At 35.6% G+C, this 15,797-nt stretch overlaps 3 protein-coding genes across 3 annotated transcripts; 1 reads left to right on the top strand and 2 right to left on the bottom strand.

Annotated features, from left to right (window-relative positions):
- Positions 1–920: 920 nt before the first annotated feature.
- Positions 921–3,709, bottom strand: LOC126766809 (decapping nuclease DXO homolog). Its single transcript, XM_050484516.1, has 4 exons — positions 3,015–3,709; positions 1,656–1,803; positions 1,337–1,550; positions 921–1,284 (listed from the first exon to the last, which is right to left on the bottom strand). Exons 1-4 carry the CDS (start codon positions 3,607–3,609, stop codon positions 1,057–1,059), a joined length of 1,185 nt encoding a protein of 394 aa, XP_050340473.1. The 5' UTR covers positions 3,610–3,709; the 3' UTR covers positions 921–1,056.
- A 749-nt stretch (positions 3,710–4,458) lies between these two features.
- LOC126766605 (wolframin) lies at positions 4,459–7,629 on the bottom strand. Its single transcript, XM_050484360.1, has 4 exons — positions 7,452–7,629; positions 7,297–7,395; positions 5,588–7,239; positions 4,459–5,518 (listed from the first exon to the last, which is right to left on the bottom strand). Exons 1-4 carry the CDS (start codon positions 7,513–7,515, stop codon positions 4,586–4,588), a joined length of 2,748 nt encoding a protein of 915 aa, XP_050340317.1. The 5' UTR covers positions 7,516–7,629; the 3' UTR covers positions 4,459–4,585.
- A 504-nt stretch (positions 7,630–8,133) lies between these two features.
- Positions 8,134–12,884, top strand: LOC126766503 (nuclear pore complex protein Nup133). The gene is made up of 13 exons (XM_050484271.1): positions 8,134–8,361; positions 8,426–8,597; positions 8,663–9,187; positions 9,249–9,435; positions 9,493–9,606; positions 9,683–10,328; positions 10,518–10,725; positions 10,790–10,902; positions 11,006–11,571; positions 11,652–12,004; positions 12,080–12,268; positions 12,354–12,570; positions 12,644–12,884. The coding sequence occupies exons 1-13, from the start codon at positions 8,234–8,236 to the stop codon at positions 12,805–12,807; spliced, it is 3,582 nt and encodes a 1,193-aa protein (XP_050340228.1). The 5' UTR covers positions 8,134–8,233; the 3' UTR covers positions 12,808–12,884.
- The last annotated feature ends 2,913 nt before the right edge of the window (positions 12,885–15,797 follow it).

The raw sequence follows: 15,797 nt of genomic DNA, 5'->3' as shown, positions 1-15,797 counted from the left end.
CCATTTCTATGCCAGCCGCAACTGAAATGCTCAGTACTTGGGTTGCACGTTTCACGGACAAGATTACTTTATAACTTTGAAACTGGCTGTTCCATGAGGAGTTAAAATACCATATTTCATAAACGGACGGACAGACGGACAGACAGACATCCGGATTTCAACTCTACTCATCACCCTGATCACTTTTGTATATATAACCCTATATCTAACTCTTTTAGTTTTAGGACATACAAACAACCGTTATGTGAACAAAACTATAATACTCTCCTTAGCAACTTTGTTGCCAGAGTATAACAAGCTGAAGTTTGATTACAAATACGAAAACACTTTCGACTATCCAATATTAAACAACTTATGGTGCTTTTCTATATTTGCGAAATAAGAGACAATTTAATATTGAAATTAAATTATATAATATTGAATATTTGATAATGTGATGGTAGCGCAGTCTACCGGATCCAATGTAAAACATTCCAAAATGAAAAATTAGTTAAAACAAACATTTTCCAGTGTATCAAATTGTGAATCTAAATCATTCTCGAACCCCCTTGAACACATTATCAAAACCGGTCCAGCCGTTTAGGGCGAGTTCAGTGACATGCATACTCACACAGGAAATATATATAATATATAAGTAATAGCTTTATCCTACATTGGCTCTCTTTTATTAATATTTAAACATATTTTTCTCATTAACTTTAAAACTCCTCAATTCTGTTTTTTTCCTGCCCCTGATGTGAACTGTGGTGAAACACGCTCATCCAAAACAGTACCAATTCGAAAAATTAAATATTTTGATAATGGTCGCACTGTGAGCCTTCTCTATGATGATCACGTAAAAAAGAAAGTCAATCGATTTTCAGTGTTACCCATATCCAATTTTATATGTTGCCAATGAAGACAACGTGATAATGAGAACATTATTTACCGTTATTTTGTAACTTTTATTCAAATTTATGCAGTACAAATATAATAAAAGTACATATTTCTTAAATTTAGTTAACATTTGATGTCACTATTAATATAACATAACATGTACAGACACTTTTAGGTTGATTAACATGACACAGATGTTTGTTTTCTGCAACGTTCTATGTACTCTTCGTTTAAAAAAGAATATTCCGTTTTACCAATGTGCTTTTTCAATTTAATACACTTTGCGAATGAGTCATACACAAATTCATAAACAGTGTATGGACAATTAACGGAAGACATATTTTTTTCAATCAATTCTAGCATGGTCAGCAGGAATCTAATGCAAATTTTCGGTTTCCAAGATTGATCCTAAAAATATTTAATTAAAATCAATATTTTCAAATTAAAGAATATAACTTACTTTTGGTAGATCTTTTACTGGCTTCCTCTGTAGAGGAGTACGTATGACCCCATCTCTATCCTTCAATCCTACACATAAATCTGAAGTGTTTGCCAAATATAATGTAGCCCACCAGTTTAAACATTTTGGATGTTTCCAAAAATTCGAGTGGTCTGAATTCCAAAGTAGTTTTGTACTGATAAACTGCAATTTGTTAATATTTTCCATATTTTGCCTATAAATGATTTATATAACATATGTATGTACGTGTAAATGCGTAAATATGGATATAGAAAACAAGGTTTTAGGAATAATACGCTCTTTTCGAATACAATCTTACATATCGTCAATCTTATGATTTGAGACTATTCCCGAGAGTTCTCCAGAGTAAATTAAATCGAATTCTTTGAGGTTGGTATGGAAGATTCCACGAATGTAATCATTCTCGTTTACAGGTTCATCGGTATCGGGTATCAGATCAGGATCATCTTGAATTAAATATTGAATGAAGAATGAACAAAAATATATTATATTTTGCAAAAATTACTATTCTATTGTTTACTGTATATGTATAAACTTCTTTCAACTGCCACCATAGCTTTGCTGTCTGGATAAAGTAAACTACATATGAACAAACATCCATCTTTAATGCAAATGATTATTGTTGTTGTCCCCGAAAAGTGGATTTTCAATTATTCAGACTCCACGGTAAAAAAAAAATTGATATATTCCACTTTAATTTATAAAATATATAATTTAAAATCCAATTATTAATCCAACATTCATGGGATAGATTCCGAATTTGAAATTAAAAATTAATTATACGAAATATTTAATTTTTAAGTCAAGATGTTTGCGATTAAAAATTAAATTTTTATATTTTAGATTAACAGAAAAATTAAAAAAAAAATTATCAATAAAATTTTAGAGTAATAGTAATAAGTAAAATTTTAAAATTTTGGTTTAATAGAAAAACTTTAAGGTTTAACTTTTAATCCCAAATATCTTGAATTAAATACTAGTTTTTACTTATATTTATATTTCAGTTTAATACTAAAAATTTAAAATTTAATTTTCAATTCCAAAATCAGAAATTGATAAAATATAAATCGTTTAAATATGTAAGTTTTGCCGGACAGGGCTCTAAAGTATTGAATATAGTGCAAAATTAACTAAATGGTTTTAATTTTATTTAAATCCGGCCGGATTAAACCCAATAGGCCCTGGTAGCTAGTGTGTATTTACTCAAATTAGTTTAATATTTCATATTACTCTAATAAATAATAATAATAATAATAAAAACCCAATATTTTTTTATTTTAATTCTAAATATTTTATTTATTGATTTATTTTTTTTTTATTTCAATCCGGTATTTGCGACTAAAAATTTAAAAATTATTTTTCAAATTAAAGATATTTGATTCAATTATTTGTTGAATGTACATATTATTTCGGTGAAGCAACAAACTTATCGTTAGTAGCGACTATAAATGAGTTCATTTTTGAAAGCGACATTTTGACAGCGAATGAACTTTTATAAAGGGGACTTCCCTCGACATTCTTATATGTTCTTAATCACATGCATATGTATACGTAAATATGTTAAGAACACTCGTTCACTTATTCATCGCAGCACAGCTGACATTTTTCCTAAACAAAGTTGACAGATTTTTGTACATTTTAATTGAGTTTTACTTACCTGAGAAACAAGTTTGTTGAAATTTACTATGATATGTATTGATTCTCGAAGTGTCATTATCATATCTGTAGTCAGAGATATGAAGAACGCCACAATAACGCGTTGCAAAGATTGTTTTGTCGTTATATTTCGATGCCACCAAACGATATGGTATAATCATGATGTTGCTTAAACATCCACGGTTGCTAAGAACTAATTTACGTTTTGAATTTTGTCGTTGCTGATATGATTCGTCGTCCTCTGTTTTTAAAGACTGGTGTGTTTCTGGATTTTCTGACCTATACGGTTGTAGAACATTTTCTTCTGAGTCCACTATAAATTTTTGCGTAGTCTCCAACATTTTCGAAAAGTCAGCAAGTTGCCGAAAAATAAATTTCTCGAATCCTTTATTCAAATCTATTGGATATGAGCGTGGCTCGATGAAATATGGTAAACGGACATCATTGGAATTTGCTTGAAAACGTTGATAAGCGTATAACTTCTGTATTTTTGGTCGACTCAAATAAAATGGTGGTGAACTATTTTCATCTTTGACCACACTTGCTTGTAATTCAATAAGAACTTCATAACCGTTGTTATTTGCGGCAGTAGCCATTTTATAAACAATAAAATTTGGATTATCTATTAATGAGAATGCCTTTATGTTCTATGAACTAAGAAATCGCTGCAACAACTGAATTGAAAAAGGGAATTTCCGAATTCATTCACCATTGACTTGATCAGTATTACACATACATATGTACATGAATAAGTACATATCGTCACTTAAAATGCAAAACAACGTATCATCAACAAATTCGAAGTTGAGTTTTTTATTGCTTACGATTCAGCAAATCATATTACATTGTATGTATCATAAACTTTTAAACTGCCATTGTCAGATACATATGTATAACCAGAACACGCATTTTGTTAAATATGACTGGTTTCTATTATATCGTTTTTCCATCGCCTGTAAACTTGTGAAAAGTAATGTTACGTTATTTTGTATTTTAGGAGACGATATGTATACTTTACATGCAAGGGCTGTTATCAGAGCTTTAAATACATACATATGTATGTGATTCATGGTTTCAGTGTAGCCAAGTAATAAATTTAGTCATTTAAGTAAAAACATATTATATATTTCTTTAATTGTTATTAAGCTTTATTATTATTTATTATGTATTTCATTTATGTATGTATGTATATACAGTAAATCAAAAAATGGTATGATTAATTATTTTACGACTAAAAAAAATAAATAAAAAACAAATAAACAAAATAAAACCTAAATAAAAAAAAAAAAAAAAAAACAAATAAAAAAAAAAAAAAAAAAAAAAAAAAATTAAAAAAAAAACATATTAAAAAAAAAAAATAAAAAAACAAATTTAAAAAAAATAAAAAAATCAAAAAATTAAATTACTAAAAAAAATAAAATTAACAAAAATAAGTTAATACAAAATTTAGGTACACATTCACAAATTTATTTTAATTCAATATTGTTTTTATTTAACAATTCATTTGTCATGATCGTATGGGTGAGTAATAATAATTAATATTTAATACAAGTATAGTTACAGCGTTTAAAATTATTTGAATGTTATCAGTGGATTAAACAAAACATTCAACAGATACTTAAAACCGCGCTTAAGATCACGCATTCGAGCATTCAACGGCGACTTGCGCTCCACGCTTACCGTCTTAAGCATTTTATCAACACATTGTACACATTTAACAGCCAACAGCTGTATGCGCGTCTGTGAGGCACCCAAAATAAAATCCTCACGTTCGCGCATACCATCAGCCGAAGGCGGTCGATGATTTTGTAGTGTACCGTAGAATTGAAGACGATCACCTACCATCAAGGCACGAGTGAAATTACCAAATTTGTGACTGGCTTGTAGCACAATATCGATACTTTTGCTTAACAAACCCTGTGTTGGCATGCGTACACGTATCTCATATTCATACCGATTCCACTGATGCAAGGAACATTTACCTTGTAATGTACTGTGCTTTAGCAAGATGTCTATATCTTTGCAGAAAATTTCCTTCTCCTCCGCACCGCATTGTAGTTGCTCGCGTACGTATGAACCGTACATGCAGCTAATCCAACGACTCAGCCAAGGTGGCAAATATCTATTTAGATATTCAGCACGTATATTGGAAACACGACTAATATGAACTTGGGTTACGGTACCCACCCATATCACGTCCATACCTTCCAAATGTGCACATCGTAGTTGCGACTTGATTTTATTGCTTTGCTCGTTAGCTGCTTGACCACAAAGTGTATAGAAACGTTGCCAGTGCAGAGGTCCCGTTATTGATGGCATTTCATCGTTTTCATGTTTGTGTATATCATCTATTCTTTCCTCAGCATTATCATTGTTATCCATGGTATTAATTAAAGATTCATCTTTATCGAGCGCTACGATATTGCTGAAGCGTGGAGAATCCTTAAAATTTGCGGTCATGTAGGGGAATGTAAGTATGCAGGCTGCCGTGATGCAAAGTACCACCTATAGTATAAACGAATTTATTGAATAAGTAAATATTTAGGATTAATTAAAAAACATATGTGTATTTACCTGTATGATGGTTACGTACTTCTGTGTTGTACGGTGCAACGCGAGAAAACATGAGCCGAGAAGTACAAAAATAGCCCCTACAAGTGTACTGCCCAAACGTACACCCGGATCGGTGAAACCCATCCAGTCGATAATTACAAACACGGGTATCAACAGCGAAACCAAACCAAATAATGGTAAGAATAGCAGAATACCAGCTAGACCTAATGTAGCTCTGATCATACCGAACATAGTGGCACTTTGTGAAGCTGTGATACATAATTGTAGCCAACTTAAAGTGACACAGTGCGGAATGAGATGCGTGTAGATGCCGTGCCAATTATTGCGTGCAGCTAGATGTATTAGGAAACCCGGTATTAGCAAATATAGTGCTGTGCGACAATTTAAACAGAATTCAATGCCATTGCCGATGACAAACGAACAGAATGTGGGTACTTTGAGATCCAAAAATCGCCAACCTGTAGTTACTACGTCGTCCATTTCGTATGGATATTTCGCCAGAACATTTACAGCAAACGATATTAGCACAATCCAATCAGGAAATCTGCGAACTGACGAATACATGAACATCACAAGCGAGGCAAGACCAAATATACACGAGACAATGGTTAATTCTGAATGGGCCAGCCAACCGTTTGCTATTAACGGTGATACCATCAAATTTCCAATGAATGCACAAAAGAAATATAAATAAGGCTTAAGATTGTTTTTTAAAAAAAGATTTTCCGAGATAGTAGCCTCAACGTTGTGATCTCCGTAACTTAGGAAGAGTCCAGACCAAATGCGAAAATCGATGAAATCTTGTTTTGTCTTAAGCATCTTACATGTAGAACATATCATGATGGCTAAACAAAGATAGTAGATTGCCACTGGTAAATATACTGTTATATTTTCACTTGAGGCTAACCAGTATAGTGCGAAAAGTAAAGCCATGCGTACGGTGGGTGAGACTACAGTTGGGAGAGCAGCCATGAAATTCACTAATCGGTGATATAGTAAAGTGCAAAAGAGTACTGGATGGAATAATAGCCGATGGAAACACGGCACATGATCCAATGTAGCAGGATGTGGTACAGATACTGTTAGATCGTCGTTTACAGCAGGCATACGACCGGCAGCATAATTAACAGCTGCTGATACTAAATTCTCCTCTGTTATAACGCGTACTGACGACGCAGATCTTTCTCCTGAGTATGAAGTGACACGACGCCTATGTTGTCGTTGTTGTCTGGAACGTGTAGGCAGGTTGACATGTCCGTTACCAATACCGGCTGCATCTGTTAAAGGCTCATGTCTTCGATTTGCATATTCATCTTCAGTCTCCTCTTCCGATGTTGAAGTCGAATATCCATGATGGCGTCTCGTTTTTTGAAGATTATAAATTTCACGCATTTTACGCTCAAGTTGGCGTGGCGTGATATGCTCTCCGCCATTGGCAAGGCAAGAAAATAGTTCACGCGCGGCTTTGCGAGCAGCGCGCTCACCTGCTGTCATTGACAGGCAACAACGTACTTCAGCTTCATTTTCGGTGGTGATGCCACAACCTTCTTCATAGCATTGTCGCAAGAGTTTAGTTGCATCTTCGTGTCCTTGTTGTGCTGCGCGTAGTAGCCAATGTATGGCTTGTTGGCTTGATGTCGCTTCATTTTGTTCTTTACAAAATTATGAAATCAATTATTTAAACTTCATGTAATTTTTCTAAACTATACCAATTGTTTTATCCAGCAACTGTTTGGCCAAATCGTATTGGACATCTGAACAACCCTCCGCAGCTATGTGATACTTCAGATTGTTTAATGAAGTGCGATCTATTAAAAATTATCATATTGATTAAGAAATTGTAATATACAATTTTTTGAGGTACCTTCTAAATTCCATTTTCTTCGAGTATTATTTCCGGAAGGCTGATTTTTAGCCCAGCTCGCCATTTTGAAATAAAAGTTTTTATATTTATATTTTGTTTGACATTGTAATACAAAAATTTTGTTTAGAGATTCAACAGCTGTTTCAGAAAATTTCGAGCTTAGTCCACTTCTTCTTAGTTAAAGTTTATATTCACAATAGAACTGTAAACATTTGTGTGTGTGTATTTACAGGTAGTCCTCACATTCTTGCCAGATGCTTACACAAATTCTTTTCAAAAATTTTGGTGCATTTATAAACGATTTTAAATTAAAAAAAAATATATAATGGCAGATATACGCACGATATTTTCAGCCTAATGATACTAAAGTGCATGCTCTGTGGCTCTATAATTTATAGAATAAAGTGTGCTCTGGTAGTATTTAAATTTGCAATTGGATATTTACATATAAATCTTTATGTCAAAAATTTTTATTCAAAATTAGTGAATATTAGAACTCAATTTATATTCGCCAGTATTACAAATACTTGTATATAAGAAAGATTTTATTTAAAATTGTATCTTAAAAATTTTATTAAGAATTAATAATATATTATTATAATAATATTATAATTATAATTAAAATTTATAGCGTAAACATTACGAAGTTGGCAACTCTTCAATTTAACTTGACTGCTATGTACATATGGTTATTTTTTGCTGGCGGGAAGCTTTCGTTGATTTATAAAAGTAGTGAATTTATTTTAATTTCATGCCGTGTATTTAATAAATTGGCTTAAAACATGGATAGATCTCTGCAACAGCTTTACACTTCAATGCCGCGCAACTCTGTGGCGGGTCGAATACGACCTCAGGCTACCACGAGTAGACCAGCATCACCACTAATAAAAAAGACCGGCATCAGTCAAGGGTATGTTTTAATTTTCAAAATGTGTTAAATTCAGTTTCTATTTCTAGTTTTATCCAATACACAGCCGTTTCAGCCTGTCGGCTCGTTCAAATCCGTCAATTATTGGAATTCGTTCCGAGTTCAATATGGTTGAGAGTTTTGGTTTTCAACTACCCGTTTTGGTTAATGAGGCTCTTACCTTTAATGAAAAAAATCAAAATGTTTCAGTACGCTGTGCCACGAATGGTTGGGCTTGGGTAAGTGATTAACATAAGTATATATTCATATGAAAATTCAAACCTAATAAAAAAATTATCAACAGATTGTGCATGGTCGCCGTTTACTTATTTGGCAATATAAGGATACTAAACGCACTGGTGATAGCACATCGCCACGCACCCATAAGGAATTGGTACGCGCACAACAACGTCGAGGAACTGCTATGGCCCAATGTCGCGAATTAACTTTACCACACTGCGATATTGGTCATAAGGCTAGTTTGGTTAGTGTTTTTATGGGCGAAGGACAACAAATGGCATCGTGCGTAGCAGTTTCTCCCACCGGCGATGTACGTTACTGGCCATCAATTGCACATGACAGCTCATCTGTTGATGTGAGCGGAATTTTGGATGGTCAGGAATTTGATCAAATGCTCAATATGCCACACCAACTAGGTTATTTGTTAGTAACCACTACTTGCAATTTAGTGTTGTTGCAATTGCAATTGGTCAATGGTAGGCATGTGCTACAACATAAAACCATACGTCAACCCGCTGGATTCCTAGGTGGCATAAGCAAGAAATTCTCAATTATAATGGGTATGAACAGTGGCAGTGACAAAGAGAATGTAAGAAGAAATGGATATCTGATGATGTACATCAATAAAATTATTATTTTTTCGCCAAAAGAAATTTGTAGGTATTGCTTGCGACGGCGGTGCGAGTGGAGAAGTGTTTGTTACCGTGCTGGCAGATCGTTGGTTTCAGCGCTGGCGCTTAGCAAATGGCGGCGCCGTCGAGCTGCTGTTGTATGAAGATAGCGAGATTATTCGCAAAATACGCGATGAATTCCAACACAAATTCTGGAACGTGCGTGGTGCGTACTCTACACAACTTTTCACTTAATACATTTAATCAGTGTTTGTTTTTCCAGATAATCTCGATATAAACTTACATCTTCTGGATATGCATATTAATAATGGTAAAATTTATGTGCTCGGTGGTGCGGTGAACACTGCACATGCTCCACAAATTCACTACGGCGTTGGTATGTATTTTTCCGCGTATTAATTATTTTTTGCAATGTCATTTATTATTAAGAGCATTTTCTTTACAATTTTTAGCGATTATTACATCGGAAGCTGAGGCAATGAAGCTACACAGTTTCATACCACTCAAACTGGCTCAATTTTATAATCTTGGCACCGAAAAGGAGTGTCACAATTTACATTTTATCGTGACAAATACTCACCTCTTTTTCTATACGGATAAGAATATTTATCCCTTAAACTTATCCAATCCGGCCATAGCTGAAATGGAGGCTGAGAAGATTGAATTTCATTTACAAGATGATCGTATATTAAATGCAGCAATCTGCGGACAACTGCCGCTATTCTTTAGCCGCACTCATGGTTTAGTGTGTGTAACACCTGGCGATTTTGACACCATAGAATTTATGAATTCCTCCTTTACATTGGGACCGAGCGTCAATACAGCCGGCGATATAAACAATTTGTCAACGTTGGGTGTCGATCAAAGTGCATTGTATAATAGCCAGATTAATGAGAGCAATTTATATATGTTTGATTTGGATCCCGATGCCATGTATAATGAGTTTAAGGACGAAGTTAGTCAGTTGAAGGCAGCATTTATCTATCGCCTCAAGCACAACAATAATATGTGTAATACAATATTGAATGATTTATTGCGTAACATGTCGGAAAATCAGACATCAAGCACGGCAGCAGCCAATGCCAACCAATTGGACAGGTAAATGGCAACGAATGTGGCTAAATTGTACCAATTAGTTGTGGCCTAAATGCATTGGTTGTTTTGAAATTTAAATAATTGGCATAAAGTTTACAATTATTGCTACTATACAATTTTATACAATAACAATTTTTTGGTTAGAAACAATTTATCTGTATTTTTAATTTTTACTTTTATGCCGCTAAATAGAATCGTTATAACGATTGCTGAAGATTTGGCCGAAGATTTGCCAGCAGCCGATCCGCGCTGGGAGCAATTATGGACAGAAGCTGGACATAGCAACAAACATGCGCTGGGTAGCTCATCGTCTTTGCAAATTCTTACGCAACTTAAGGAGAAAAGTCTAGCGCTGCGGCATTTTGTGGAATTTCTGCACAGCCCCGGTATATGGGAGAAGGTAAGCACCACTTGTATATTGTCAAATATAATAAATACTTATATAGAAATAATGCTTCTTGCAGCTTGATGCTGTGCCGAGTGGTGGTGGCAGCGTATTGAAACCTACTTCCTATATTTTAGCTGACATTAGTGAGAAGCTCGTTGCCGCTATCGCTTTAAGGAGCATACAAAGCAAGTTAGTATTTGAAAATATAGTTATTATAAAAAAAAAATACTTATTATATATTTAAATATGTGTATGTACATATACATATATTCACACCACTCTCTTACCTTAGATATAGCAAGATTATCGACGAGGCCATAAATCGTGTCGTTTCGACTTGGCAAGAAAATCCTTATGGCAATTTGACCGCGCAAGATATATTCTATGTGCGCATATGCAAGTTTCAAGAAATTTTCCAAGCATTTTCGGACATAGCTGATAATCGCATTGAGTCCCAACAACAGACCACCACATTGGCGATGCTCATAAGTGACATAAATACCATCATCTTGCATATTATAGCCGAGATCAAGAGTAGTCGTGAGCATAACGGCTCACTGTACACGCTGCCACAGGAAAAAGCGAATGTGCACGAATACTTACCGTGGACCGCCATGTCGGGTAGTGTGGGCATGCGGGACACCTTATCGCATCTTGTCGACATTTCGGTGCGTTACGGCGCGCATTGCACCAACGAACCAGAGCTGAAGCAACGTTTGTACAGGCAAATATACGAGATGATCGAAGCTATATTGGATGGCCGCAAGCATTATCTGGAAAGTGTGCACGATTCGGAGAAGTATAATGTGTTGTTGCAACAGTTCGAATCACAACGCAGAGAATTAATCTCCATTTTGAGTAAGTAACTGTACATGTACACTTATTATTGTAATATGTCCTTGTACTGTATTGTTATGAATGCACCATTATATTTGCAGTTGATGACGAACAGTATGAATATGCCGCAAAGTTAGCCGAAAAATATCTGGACTTCCAAAGTTTGGTAATCATTTGTGATGAAACGAAAAATCAAGATCGCCTCGATGGTTATATAAAAAGGTTCGAAGAATATGACTTTTCGCAGTTTGCAATCAATTGGCATTTGCGGCAAAATCGTCAAGGTGAAGTGTTCGAACGTTTCAAGGGCAATCAGGCGGCGCTCTCACAATTTATGCGCGATCATCCCACATTAGCCTGGATACAATTGGTGTTCAATGGCGATTTTGAGCGCGCCGCGAAGATTTTGCTGCAACTGGCGCAAAACGAAACAGAATTCGTACAAAGAAAGAAGGTAAGTGCCCGCTGTCGGTAAAATCCTTTGCTAACTATCAAATATATTTGCTTACAAATGGTTTTTTTTCCCCAGTCCATGCTATCGCTGGCTAAATTAGCTGCCTTCGCTTCAGCGGACTCGGACTTAGGCATACAATTGGAGAGTATTAATGCCGAATTGAACATAATTGATTATCAGGAGCAACTAAGTGAAGCTTTAATGCAGAATTTCGGTTACGATGTGGAGAATCCCAAAGTGCTCAAAGTGGAAGAGATCATAAATGTAATAATATTTATATTAAGTTTTTTAATGAAAATTCTGTTTATTTTAACCCAACTATTTTTCACTTTCTATTATTATTCGTTAGCTTTTTATATCTGAAGAAAACGAAAATGTAAATGAATTCGAATTTCGTAAAGCTCTGGAGCTACTCAACTACATAGACGAGCCGTATGATGTGCGGCATAAAATATGGTCGGCGGCGATTTTGCGTGATAACTGGACCGCTTACGATGCGAACAATGCTGTGGACTATCTGCAGAATTTAATTTTCTTCAAATTAGTCGAAGTTTGCCATTTAATGGGTGAGTTTGTTGCTTCTTCCATGATGAGTAAGTAAGTGCTTATTATATTTCGTTCGTTTTTGCTCTGCCACAGATGGCGATTGCGAGACTTTTCTGCCACCGATGGAGGATTTCCTGAATAGTCCTGAACTAGGCGATTTGGTGCACAACACATCGTTTCAATATCTTTTCAAATTAACTTATGAATATATAGCCGATGCATTTAAAAAGCCAATTGAGACAAGCATGGAGTTGTGAACAGTGTGTTAGCGTTTAGTGTTTATGAAATAACTTAAATGTCTTTTTTGTATTGGTGAATAAATGTTTTTATAAGAATCGTAAAAATCCTTCGAACTGCCTGAACTTCATTGTTCTTGTACTTATTTATAATTACATGCTTCAGAGACTTGGTAATTGCGTCCCTCTACTACTCTAGTAAATGTGGTTGTTGTAGCGGCAGAAATCATTCCTGAAATAACTTGGAGGAATACTGTCGGGTTGACAGTCCTTGGTCGTTAGTCGGACAGTCGGATAAAAATCCGGGTACGATCCGATTTCGTAAACCCGCCTGTCGTTGGAACGGTCTCTAATAAATGTCGCTATTATATACATATTAAAACCCACAGATCCGCGGTGGCGTAAAGGGCCATTAGCTTCCCCAACTTTTATGAAACTTAGATATTTTCATTTCCAAATTTCAACTCCAGGTTAGAGCGGGTTGGCATTTTCGACATCTGCTTTGTTTCCTAGTGATTGTGTCTATATTTTATTTCTTTTCGAGCCGGTTCCGTAAACCGATCTGTTGTTCTTGTACCGGTAATCTAAATCTAACATAGATGTAAATATGTCATTGCTGGAACGAACCCCTATTTTTATCCGGCAAAATATTATCAACATCATTGTACAATTATTTTGGAATATTTTGAGCCTCTACAACAACGGGGTTGTGCTAAAAGAGTAGAGGCTTGCGGTAAGTGAATATGAATTGGGGTGCGAAGTGCTGCTTCTCATGTGCATGGAACCTCAATTGGTTGGATGATTATCTTTGAAATTTTAATCTGACGTGAATATGACAAGCTGGCCGATATAGGTAACGCTCGAAGATTCTACGAAAAGACGCGTTGACTTATAGAAGGTTTCAAGACCTCTTGTAAAACCCCCAGAAGAGATTTAGTGACCGAAGCCCAGAGCATACTAAAATTATGGAGGAAACAATTCTCTAGTCTGCTGAATGGCAGTGAAAGCATTAGATCAAGAGATTGGGAACCCGATTCCCCAATAGATAATAATAGAGCAGGCGTTCCAATGCTTGACCTTCAAGAAGTTCGAATAGCAATTACTCGTCTGAAGAATGACAAAGCTGGGGGGCCGATGGATTGCCGGCCGAGCTATCCAAATACGGCGGCGAAGAACTGATCACAAAAAGGGAGATCCCACAATCTAACAACCGTGGAATAAGCCTATGTGATAAGTGAAAGATTGAAGCCCACCATCAACAAACAACAGGGACCAAATTCTACAAGCCACTTTTCAACTTCGTCCTGCTATATAGTGCAGAAACATGCACGATGCAAACGTCTGATGAATCGGCGTTACGAGATTTTGAGAGAAAGGTTCTGTGGCAAATACCGCAGTTGATGGAACGATAACCTGTACGAGATATACGACGCCATTGACATAGTTCAGCGAATTAAGAGACAGTGGCTACGCTGGCTATGTCATGTCGTTCTAATGGATGAAAACACTCCAGTTCTGAGAGTGTTTGACGCGGCACCAACCTTGATAAGCAGAGGAAGAGGAAGAAGTCCACTCCGTTGGGGAGATCAGGTGGAAAGGACCTGGCTGCACTTGGTATATCGAATTGGCGCCAAATGCCAAAAAGAAAGCAGAGGGTGAGCGATGTCTACGCCAATAAAGCAGAAGAAGAAGGGCGAGGTGAGGGATTCTTTTATTAGCTGGTATTTTAATCACTCAGGTACTACTGTTGCGACGTCTCCAAAGTTAATGAATTCGGTAACCTTAATCTCTTGTATTCCATAATAGAGATATAAAGAAATATACTCGAGCCAAAGCTCGATTTTGTAGTCGAAAGTAACGTATTGTCTCTGAAGTTATGCAGATTCTTTTTTAGAGTTTGAATACAAAACTCTTGCCTAGAAGAGTCGAAGGTATGCTGTATTATACTTGTATCATATGTCGTCATTTTGGATTTAGGTACCGGCTTGGAATAGTGAAGGAACATCTCTATATAAGTTCTATAACTCGTTTTGTAAATGCCAGACTTTGGATTATATTGCAAACGGTGTAAAACAATTCAGGTGAGAAGTTCGAAAACAGGTTTTATTAAAGTACGCTGTATTGAAATCTAAATAAATACTTTTTACTATATATGAATATGTATATATGACTCGATGAACACACACATTTCTAGCTGATTGTCCAATCTGGTAAATTTTTAGCGCAAAGCTTTGGAAAATAAGAAATCATATTTATATTTTTCTAGTATGACGTTAAGATAAGCCCGATTTCAAATAATCAGCGCGCATCAATGAAAGAGCAAAGGCCCAATCTATGTTCACGCCTTAAATATATATTACAACGAACGTCGGTAGAAATAATAAACTGCACAGTTTTGGCACCTCGGCGTTTGGTACATGACCTGTAGGAAAATTGTTATAAAGTATTAATTAAAAAAGTGGCAAAAAATGCCTTCTCCTTCGACACGTTTTGAACCAAGATTTCAAACTACTTATGGGTAGACAGCGGCGTTGCCAACAAAGACATAAAACAGTAGATCCGGGAAAGCGTCCGACCAAATTAAAAAAGGGTTGATTTGAGTAAGCTTGTTAACCATCTTAGTATCATATGGGACCTCTTTGCATACTGAATAGGTTTCATATCTTTAGCTTATATCGATGAAAGTGAAACCTACTGAGTAGGCAGACTGTAATTGGTCAAGCGTAATGTGAGATTTGGAGACAACTCAAGCTCTAGATCTTGATGGTGATGTGACTCCTAGAAAATCATCAGCCTCTCTTTGTGGGTAATCAAAAATGTCTGCCGATAGGATACTAATCTGTTATATGTTACATTATATGGACGAAGACGTCGTTCGAGGAGTCAAAAACTATGACGGTCTCATTGTGTAAGAGGTTTTCAGGACAATACTTCTTTTTAGACATTTTCTGTCTGTAGTTTCTGTGCCCCACCAGACCCCGTCCACCACATCGATATTGTGACTGCCTTCT

Source organism: Bactrocera neohumeralis, chromosome 2 (genome assembly GCF_024586455.1).
Source record: "Bactrocera neohumeralis isolate Rockhampton chromosome 2, APGP_CSIRO_Bneo_wtdbg2-racon-allhic-juicebox.fasta_v2, whole genome shotgun sequence".
Classification (NCBI taxonomy): domain Eukaryota; kingdom Metazoa; phylum Arthropoda; class Insecta; order Diptera; family Tephritidae; genus Bactrocera; species Bactrocera neohumeralis.
Note: the sequence above shows the minus strand (reverse complement) of the source record. Positions and strands in the feature narration are given on the sequence as shown.

What these genes read in the sequence shown, in the direction of transcription:
- LOC126766809 (XM_050484516.1), bottom strand. Translation starts at nt 3,609, where the DNA reads ATGGCTACTGCCGCAAATAACAACGGTTATGAAGTTCTTATTGAATTA. An exon ending in TCAACAAACTTGTTTCTCAG is followed by an intron (nt 1,804 to 3,014) that starts GTAAGTAAAACT and finishes ATTTAATTCAAG; the next exon opens with ATGATCCTGATCTGATACCC. An exon ending in AATCATAAGATTGACGATAT is followed by an intron (nt 1,551 to 1,655) that starts GTAAGATTGTAT and finishes AATCATTTATAG; the next exon opens with GCAAAATATGGAAAATATTA.
- LOC126766503 (XM_050484271.1), top strand. Translation starts at nt 8,234, where the DNA reads ATGGATAGATCTCTGCAACAGCTTTACACTTCAATGCCGCGCAACTCT. An exon ending in ACAAATTCACTACGGCGTTG is followed by an intron (nt 9,607 to 9,682) that starts GTATGTATTTTT and finishes TACAATTTTTAG; the next exon opens with CGATTATTACATCGGAAGCT. An exon ending in GCCCCGGTATATGGGAGAAG is followed by an intron (nt 10,726 to 10,789) that starts GTAAGCACCACT and finishes TGCTTCTTGCAG; the next exon opens with CTTGATGCTGTGCCGAGTGG.
- LOC126766605 (XM_050484360.1), bottom strand. Translation starts at nt 7,515, where the DNA reads ATGGCGAGCTGGGCTAAAAATCAGCCTTCCGGAAATAATACTCGAAGA. An exon ending in AAGAAAATGGAATTTAGAAG is followed by an intron (nt 7,396 to 7,451) that starts GTACCTCAAAAA and finishes AATTTTTAATAG; the next exon opens with ATCGCACTTCATTAAACAAT. An exon ending in GTTGCTGGATAAAACAATTG is followed by an intron (nt 7,240 to 7,296) that starts GTATAGTTTAGA and finishes AATTTTGTAAAG; the next exon opens with AACAAAATGAAGCGACATCA.